Below are 9,836 nucleotides of genomic sequence, written 5' to 3' on the forward strand. Positions count from 1 at the left end.
AAGAAACATTAAAAATCTTACTGTTCAATAACTTTTGACTGGTAGTGTAAATAAAATATAGTAAAAATGAGTTTGTGGTGTTTTGTACAATTTCAGTCATTTTGACAGTAAAAACTGTCAAACTAGTTGGTGCTGTATGCACTTTGACGTTAATAAAAACGTTATATACTACATCTGAACGTTCTGTGTCGCAAAGATGATCCTGACACGCCATCTCCTCAATGGACGCGCCTTTAGAGAGAAATGCATATTTACGGATTTTATAAAATCCTTAAAAATAGTTTTTGATTTTAATTTAGTTTTAAAGTAATAGTTTAAAGCTTTCTATAGATATATTTAGCAAGTCTATGAGGCAAGTATTCGCTGAGTTTCAACTTCAGTTTTCTGAAACTATACATAACAATATCGGCATGAAACAGCGGAGCTGAATGAAACGCAGATTCACTCTCTGCCAGCAGGTGGCACTTAAAGCGTTTCCTTGGTTTCCGCTGTAAACAAAGCAGCGCTGCACTTATTAACTTTAATATGCATTATACAGAGGCAAGATGAAAAGGAAAAAAATACCATCTAAACTTTTCTAAAGACAGTAAGTTCCCCTCAGACATACATTCATATAAACTCCATAATCACTTTGACATTACATACAAAACTGAACTATTTTAATAGCAAAAACAGTAGTAAGCTGTTTTGGGAGAAGGGGAAAAAAAAAAAAGACTAGCTCGGGTCAGGCTCGGGCCGGTAATTCTGATAAGCTGTCAGACAAGACAGGCTAGGGCCTGAGCGTCTCGGGCCAGGGCCGGGCTAGGGCCGGGCTAGGGCCTATATTTGAGACCCGTGCAGGGCTCTACATTCCGGCCGTCAGTCATAAAAAAAGGCTCCAACTCCCGACATGAAAAAGGACACGATGAATAATGTTAGCTTGCTCTACTGTATACATTACAGTAAAATACTGTTCAAATTACAAAAATCGGTTACAGTGCACTTTAAGGTGATGAAACTGTGGTGCCATGTGCTTTTTAAAAACATTTTCATAGGTTTAACATTATATTTTCAGCTGGGAAAATGTTAATTTGACCAGAAACACCAGAGACCGGAAATGTAAAGCATCTTTCTAGTCGGGTGAGACTTCCGTGTTCAGGAAAAAGGTGGACATGCAAAATATCTGTTTTTAATTATTTAACTTTTTTTTTTTTATTGTAATGTTTTATTTATTTATTTTTTTCAATGTATGAAACCAACATGACTAGAGAGATTAAATTTTTTTTTTAGAAGCGGGCACTATTTATTTATTTATTAAATTATTTTAAGATTTCTCATTTTTATCATCTTAGATATCCTTCATCATAATCATATCTGTGGATCAATGGCAGATAAGGCACCATCATTTCAGAGACTTTTCTTGGCTCTGAAACTCCAACATGTTGTGACATTCGGCCAGAACACAGTGTTAATAATCACAACCACAGGAAGCTGAACAGGTTGATGGGACATTTTGATTATGTTTTTCACTTGCTCTCCACCCTGATTGGATGGGAGAGGCTCTGGCATTTTAGAGGCATGTGTGACCTGTCCTTTAAATGGATGATCAATTCCCTAAGTATGTCTGACATTTGCTTATGCGCTGCTGTTTTCTGCTTGCATGTAATTCTAGACAATATTGCAGAGGACAGAGCAGACAGGAAAAGCAGAGGATGGGCTGAGCTTGCCAAAATCATTATTAGAACAAACAAATCATCTAACAGAGTTTTCAAGTTCAGTCTGATGATGCTCAAAAGGCTTTAATATAAACTTTAAAGGGGTCATATGATGCGATTTTAATTTTTCCTTTCTCTTTGGAGTGTTACAAGCTTTTGGTGCATAAAGAAGATCTGTAAAGTTGCAAAGACTAAAGTCTCAAATCCAAAGAGATATTCTTTATAAAAGTTAAGTCAACCCTATTGAACTGTTCTGGATAATGATATCTCATGCAAGCCAAGCCAGTGTATACAGAGTTAGAGAATAGACCCTGGGTTTTCAACCATATTTCTTTTAGTTCTTTCACTCTTTTTGCTCTTTCTTATGTTTGTTCATTCTTTCATTCTTTGTCATTTGTTTGTTGAGTTGTTTGTTGGTTCTTTCTTTTGTTCTTACTTTAGTTCTTTTGTTCTTTCTTTAATTCTTACATTCTTTTTCTCTTTCATTCATTTGCTCTTTTGTTCACTAATTCATTTGTTTGTTTGTTGTCTTTCTTTAGTTCTTTTGCTCTTTTAGTTCTTTCCTTCATTTGTTTGACCTTTTGATACGTTTTTACGCTATTTATGCATTTATTTATTTTAAATATTTATGTATTTTTCTTATGTATGTATTTATTTATCTTAAATATTTATTTGATTTTGCTTATTTGAAAAACTGGAGGTTCCTGGGTTGACTGTTAGTCTGGGTGGGGCGTGTCCTAGTTCTGTAATGGTTGAAAACCCCTGGTCTAGACCACTAAACTTCATTGAGATTATGGTAGCGCTAACTTAATAGTTACTGGTTTGATCCCACTAGGGACCTAGAAGTTGCTGATGTTGCGTTGATTACTATTTTGCCCTTGAGCATGGCACTTAGCCCTGGTTGTTTCAGTGGGACGGTCTCGTCAATTAGTGTACTGTAAATCACTTTGTATGAAACTGTCTGCTAAATGACACCACTAACTAATGAGAATCAGGTTCACAGTACCTTAAGGGGAGTGATAGCTACAGTTACCTAAGGAAACTTAGCTTCATGGTTCGTTAATGTCATAACCTGCACAGAGTTGATGTAATTGGCCTGTTGTCAGGCTTGGAGGGCTCAGCACAAAGCAGAAAGGTCGATCTGTGACCCAGGGCAAGCTCCAGGATGTTTACCTTCGTTCCTGTGATTCCTGACAGAAGTCGCCACCAGGTGATTGGAGCTTCTGCTGTGAGATCATGACTTGGCCTCTTAATGCGAGACTCTCATTCTTTGATGTTGCAGCTGCGAGCCATATTCATGTTTAAAGATTTGTTTGGATAATGCTTTGGTTTCAAAGAGCAGGCTTGATCCTGAGCGAGCATTAGGGTTGGGTATCGTTTGAATTTTATCGATTCTGATTCTGCTTATCGATTCCTAGTTTCAATTCCAATAAGATAAAAAATCCAATATAAAAGAAAATTAAGTCAAACATTTAGATGTCAAACATTTATTTTGTCTTTTTACAAAGCATTCTGTTGCAGCTGAATAACACGAGCAAAAATCAGCAGCCTACAGAACACTACAAGAGGAATTTTGCCTATGCTTTAAAAAAAAATACCACAGCAAAAACAACTAGATTAATATAAATTTCAAATATTAAAGTGTTAAAGACAAGTAAACAGTCAGTAATAAGATAGGAACAAACAAATCAGTTAGCAATATCATAAATAAATACAACTGAACAAAATTTCAGGTACAGAAAAGGTAATTAAAAGTTTAAAAACACTGCATAGTTTTCTTTTCATGAATAAAATATAGATTAATCAATTAAAGTTATTAAATATATTCAGTCAAGATCAGTGAATGATTTTCTTTTGTTCTTTGATTAACATTAATGACAGGCAGCGCGTTTATTAGGCAGCTGTCTCTTTAACACCGAACGCACGCAGATCTAAAAATACTGTACATGTGTGTTTTTCTTTCTCATCTGTTTACATTCACGTAAGACAAAAACGGCTGTTTTTATGATGATATACTGACGTAGTTTTCTGCATATTGGTCGACAAATATGAAAGAAGTCAGTTTCGGCCCGGAACAACCCTTTCTACAGTGGAAATACACGGAACGGTTCGAGAACGGACACAAACCGGGAACCCGTACCGCGACCTTTGTTCTCTGTGCTGCGCGCGCTTCGTGTGCGCTGCACGCAAACAGGGCGCAAGTTTTTTCCGTTTCTGCACTTAAATCGTTTTTAATCACATTAAAATGCGAACGCAGGAATCGTTAAGCAGAATCGAAATGCACGCGTCTTATCGAATACCCGGTTCTTGGAAATTTGGAACCGGTTCTAAAATGGAACTGGTTTTCGATACCCAACCATAGCGAGCATCCCCCTTATCCTATACTTTTATCATTTGTTGTCCACAGGATTTTTAATGCTATTTTTAATTAACATGTAACAGGAGTAATGGGATAAACTACTCGGAACACAAACCGAAATCCTGTTTTTAAAAGAAACACTCGAAGAAAGAAAACTTGAAAAATAATGATTTTCTTCCTTTGGCTCTCATTATTTTTTAAAACAACATCTAAACAGCCATAATCTCTTCTGAAACCCCAGATATAGTTGTGGGGTTGATATTTTGACTTGGATTTGCTGAAGGTTTAGCTATCAAGTCACAAAAAGCAGTCACCATGGTGATAAAGGGAGAACTATAAAGGAAGGACAGGATAGTAAAGAGAGAGAACAAGGGATGGGCGGAGAGTCTTTCAGTGGAAGCAGCTGTATCTCTTGTATGTGATGATTAAGACCTCCGTCTCCTGCGGAGGGGACAGTCAGGGCAGCAGCCCACAGGCCCCGTGCACCATGGGTAGGATAAGGAGGGCTGATCCTGTGGTGTAATGACCTGCTGCTGCTGCATGTCCGTCTCCCGCTTGTCATGTTTGTGTCCTGCCTGCAAGAATCAACAATTCCTGGTTAGAAAATAAAAAATGTATATGTAGAGAACAGAGTGTATAAGATATGAAGCACAAGAGAAACTGACAGTTGAATGGACATATAGATCACTTACTTGTCTGATTGGAGTGAGTTGCCTGATGCTGGTTAGCATGCTGCAGGTCTCGATTAAAAACAACAAAAACAAGCCATTTTACTCTGCCCTTCCTCTCCTTTTGACTAGTCTGAATTCCTCTCATCCTGTCTGTGTGTATGTGCTGTTTGTTGTACATTCAAAGCGGCCAACACTTTCCCTTAGGTCTTAAATATATTTTGATCCCCCCTCTGTGGAAAAACACAGCACAGATGCTGCAGTTTGTACATAAGTAATACAGTCACACACGACCACATAAACCACACTGCCCAACATGCACTAGAGGTGAAACGGTTGACACTTTTGTAATGTAAAAATTAAATATGTATGTATGAATGAGTATGAATGTATATGAATTATATGTTCCCTCCAAAGGGTTCCCTCAAAGGTCATTACTGAAATTATCTTGTATGGCTAAATGGCAGTATAGAAAATTACAATGACTTAAAGAAAAATGCAAATGTAAATCTTGACTGTACTTGATGTACTGTAACATCCCAGTTTATCCTGCACTAAGGGCTCTTTGTGATTGATCTTGCTTTTGAAACAACAGTATTGTATTTGCCTTAAATTATTTTAACTCTGCACCACTACTAACCATGACCTTGCACACATATATTCAATACCTGTATATTGCCCAGCCCAGTGTGCAAGATAACTTGAAATGTGTAAAAATGTGTGGAAGCAAGCAAAAGCAATTTTTACCCTCCGCATCTTCAGAGAGAGGAAATCAGAAAGATAAATCACACATAATCAATTTCCTCATTAACATGCAGTGGCTTTGAGAACCTCGAACAATGAGAAATTGGAAGGGCGTAAATGTTTTCTTATGTGATTTTTGTCATATCTGTCATATTACACACTCTCATCATAAACGGCCTACTGGCTCAAAAATAGAAGACAAAAATGTCAATCTCTGTTAGATATTTATGTTAGAGGATATTAAACGTCATTGGAAGGTATGGAGGTTTCCTGACTTTTCTTGTTTACTTTTTTTTGTTTTTGTTGATCTTCTATCATTGTGTTCTACCTTGACGTGGAATAAGTAGAACAAATCTATTATTAGAATAAGGGCGCTGACTAACTTTGTTCATTTTGTAATGTGCAATAGGTATTTGCATTTATTTTTTGTTTTTGTCTTGTATGTTTTAGTACAAGTTTTGCCAACTAATTTCTAGTAATTGCAGTTTTGTTAAGTCCGTAATTAAACAGGCAGGACTCTTTGTGGAATTTGTTTGTCAATTGTAGGAGCTCTTAATCTCAAATTTGGCAGGCGGCAACCACTCGTTTTGTCATGTTTATTTGCTGGCTTCTCAAAATGTGAAAGCCTTTCAAAGTAATAAAAGAAGTTTGAAGAATATGATCAATATTCAGTAGTTTGAAAATGAGGGTAATAATTGCTTGTAAGTCACAAAAATATTTTCTTTTCAAAGAATAATTAAAAAGGCATTTGTTGCTCATTCATTGTGAATTTATGTAGAAGTTGTTGCTTTAAAGTTTTAAAAACAATGACGCAATCTTGTAAATGTGTAGTTTAGTCTCTTTTAAGGCACGTTTGCTCTGCAGCCATCTTGCTACTGCCCCTGGGCAGCTGCTTCTTATGCAGTTAAAGCTCCAATCTCCTTGAATGGGGTAAAACGAAATCTACAAAAGGATTTGACAATGTTAGTGACCATCTAATATGTTTTTTTTTCTCTGTTTTTCTCTGACAGGGTAGTTTGAGGAGCAGCAGTCAGATCTCTCCTCAGGAGTTTCTGAGTGAACTGAAATGTGGTGCCACCGATGAGAGACTGTTTGCCTGTTTGGACTCCCTCAGAGTGTCACTTACTAGCAACCCAGTCAGGTACTTACTTAAAGGAACTTTTATTTATTTATTTATGTATTTTTTGTAGTTTACACCATTAAATTTCATATATAATGTTAGTCAAGTTTTCTTGCTTCAGAGTTTTCCTGTTTCTCTCGGACTCATGTAATTTAGCAGGATATTTTTGCAGTTTTTGTAGAAACCTGCTCAGGTTACACACACACTTTTCCTCTGGAAGGCATCCTCAAACTCTTACTCACATCTCAAACTTGATAAGCCAGCTTGATAACTCGCTGAATACTCAAACACACACTGAACTATCCAGCCTAGCCACCTGCCACATCTGACCTCTGACACTTGCCCGTTGGTGTGTAGCTCAGCGGCGTGCCCTGTGATTTCAAGCTAGAGCAGCATTGCACGCTGGCATTCATTAATATGTATTACTGATTAACATGTCGCCCCAGGTTTTCTCTCCTACCGCTTAATTGTTTGATGCCGTTTGCGACGAGCTCTCCTGCTGTTTGTCTGCATTTGTACCGCAAACATGACAGAGAGGCCTCTCCAGGAGGGTGAAGATGATAAACAATTTTTGAAGAGTTTTTTTTTTTTTAATAGGCTTTACTTTTTTCCTTTTTTTGTGACCATTAAACTACTCTACTTTAAAAGCATAGTTTTAAATGCAGTTCACAGAGAGACGCAATGCTGCAGGCAGTGGTTGTAAGTGTGCAATGACAGGAGAAAAAGGTTGATATGAGAGAAAATGCATATTTTATTCTTATGGTGTTGCGACTGTTGATGTAATTCTGTTGTCCTTGGAAATATTTTATTTTGTTTTATTGTGGCTTTTATAGTTTTTTAAAATATTTTTTTTCTTGATCTTTCAAAAATTGTAAGAATACATTGAAGCCTGCAAATTTCAAATAAGTGACTAAACAAAGTTTAGTTTTTTTTTAGCTATGCAATGGTCGGGGGTCCAAAATGATTTGCTTTGTAATCTGGGCACTAACTCTTAACAAGACATTGTCTAATTGGTCTGAAAATGTGACCCTAGACCTGTGACCCAGCACCATGAGTGCGTTGCTTTAGGACACTCATTTAGTCCAGTGTCCTTTTCATCTAAAACATTTTTTTTAAAAAATTCCAATCACAAAAAATCCAATAGATAAGTGGGTTAGAAAGCCCAGTGTGTGCGTGCAGATAAAGTTATTACCGGTGGTTAAAGTTAATTTGACAGACCACACTAATCAGTGTGTCCAATTTCAAAGGCTGTGGACGGAAAAAATAAACCTCATCTGTGGTGATGAAGGAGGGGAGAGAGGGAAAGACGAGAGCCCGTTTGAGCAGGAGAGTCGGTGTTAAACTGTTTTTTATCAGCGCTGCATTCTTTATTGGCATAATTCATGAAATGTCATGATTTCTATTAGCACCCAAACGTCGTTCTGGCACATGCAGCTGTTCGTTATGGCCGTGAATGTCACAGGCGGAATGATCCACAATCGGAGAGCAATGGCTGACCTTGCGTGGAGAGTGTAGCCTGAACATTACTCACACCTGGCGCCTTATCATTTGTTCATGCGCAAGGTTAAAACTTCTCCAAACATTTCAATCTTTTTTTAATTTGTGTTTTTGCCATTGCCAGTATGACACAAAGTTGTTTTATTTGTGTATGCTGATGAAAACCTGCAGTGTCGTATTTTTATAGGTCACATTGTGGAATGAATAAAGCCGAAATAAGGATAGGTAACAAAGACTTTAGTAAATGTTGATTAATTGCTAAAAAAGTTCATAGAGTGCAAATGCTCAGTCAAGTGGAAATGTACAACATTTAGACACTCAGTTTTTTTTTCATTAAGGCTAGATTAGCCTGTATTTTAGGTTGTGAGGGCCTTGATGAGTATTTTACAGTGGCAAGGGAATATAGAGGAATTTCTCATGACTGGTCCATGTAGCCTCATTACCGTGAACTTCTATTTTCCATGCTTTGCAATAAGAAACAAGAGAAGGCCGTGACAATTCCCTAATGAAAATGGACATATGGTATTTTATCATAACTAGGATCCCCACAGGTCCCTCTCAGCTATTCCCTGTTGGAAGGTCTGGATGTTGATATTCACATGCAGTCAAGGCTGATATTGGCCTACATTGGAAGTTATTTTACCATTTATGTCAGTTTCTTCTTTTCCTTAGAGGCTAAGAAAATGGCCTCATTCTGAGATTGTTGCTTCTTATTGTTAATTTTGGCCAAGAGATGCACAGTAAATTGATGACCATATTGGCATTAGCCACTATTATTATGGTTAAAATTGTTGGTATTGGTTTTTATAATAAGATTAAATTCGTACACTGTAGTTAATGCATTAGGTATCATAAATTGGCATTAAACACACACACACACACACACACACAGAGATACTGCGTATGTGTGTATTCTTGTTACCTAATGGCGTAACTAATAATATTAATTATTTATAAATTTTCATCCCATCAGAGTCAAATTGAGCATTTAACCTGCGCCCACAACGGTGACGATTGTACCTGCCAATGTTTGATTCTGTTAGCTGACGTATGAGGTCTCTTTATGTCATGAGAATGAGATGTTGTACTTTGGGGAATCCACTCTGACTTCACAAAAGATAAAAAAACATCACACATGGTGTTTTTTATAAATAATTTCTACTATTGTTTTCTTCAGAGTTCAGCTTGATATCTGGGATTCTTTGTAGTGATGGATTAAACACATCAATCATAGTGATTTAAGCTGAATGCTGATGACATTTTGATAAACGCTCTGTTTAATGCATCATCCTGTTTGCTGTTTTACTTGTCGAGTTGAGATGGTTTTATTCAGTTAGACAGTTCTAAGTTTAGTTTTAATTTTATATAGATATTCAGTTGTCAGTAGGTTGATATGATCACAGTTTTGCAACAGCAGATATATGTGTGTTTTCTGTATGTGTGTGGTTGGTAATGATGAGCTTGATGAGTTTTGTGATTGTGTGGGTGAGGTTGCTCATCCTCTGCTTAGCTGGCGTTTGATTTGTACTGTCATTCTCTCTCTTCCTCCTCACCATGGAAGAGAGATGAGGGAGTGTTAGTACGGGGCATGAACACCAAGGATATGTAGGGGGCGTAATTTATACCCATACTTCCTCTTCTGCTCAGGCGAGGCGTCTGATTGGAGGAGTGAATGATGTTTCCATTACCTGTGTGCGCCATTGTGAGTGACATTGATTTTCACTCCTCCTCCACTCCTTTTTTGTGTCAGTTCA

General features: G+C 37.2%; 1 protein-coding gene across 1 annotated transcript in view; it reads left to right on the forward strand.

The window, feature by feature from the left end:
• Positions 1–6,606, forward strand: part of diaph3 (diaphanous-related formin 3) — a gene marked incomplete at its 3' end in the record, with an annotated part of 107,344 nt that extends 100,738 nt beyond the window's left edge. The window contains exon 4 of the mRNA XM_016548716.1: positions 6,476–6,606. Within this exon, the coding sequence (XP_016404202.1) occupies positions 6,476–6,606 (131 nt within the window). The remainder of the gene's footprint in view (positions 1–6,475) is intronic.
• Between the last annotated feature and the right edge of the window lie 3,230 nt (positions 6,607–9,836).

This window comes from Sinocyclocheilus rhinocerous, unplaced genomic scaffold, assembly GCF_001515625.1.
Source record: "Sinocyclocheilus rhinocerous isolate Xijiao unplaced genomic scaffold, SAMN03320098_v1.1 scaffold1275, whole genome shotgun sequence".
NCBI lineage: Eukaryota > Metazoa > Chordata > Actinopteri > Cypriniformes > Cyprinidae > Sinocyclocheilus > Sinocyclocheilus rhinocerous.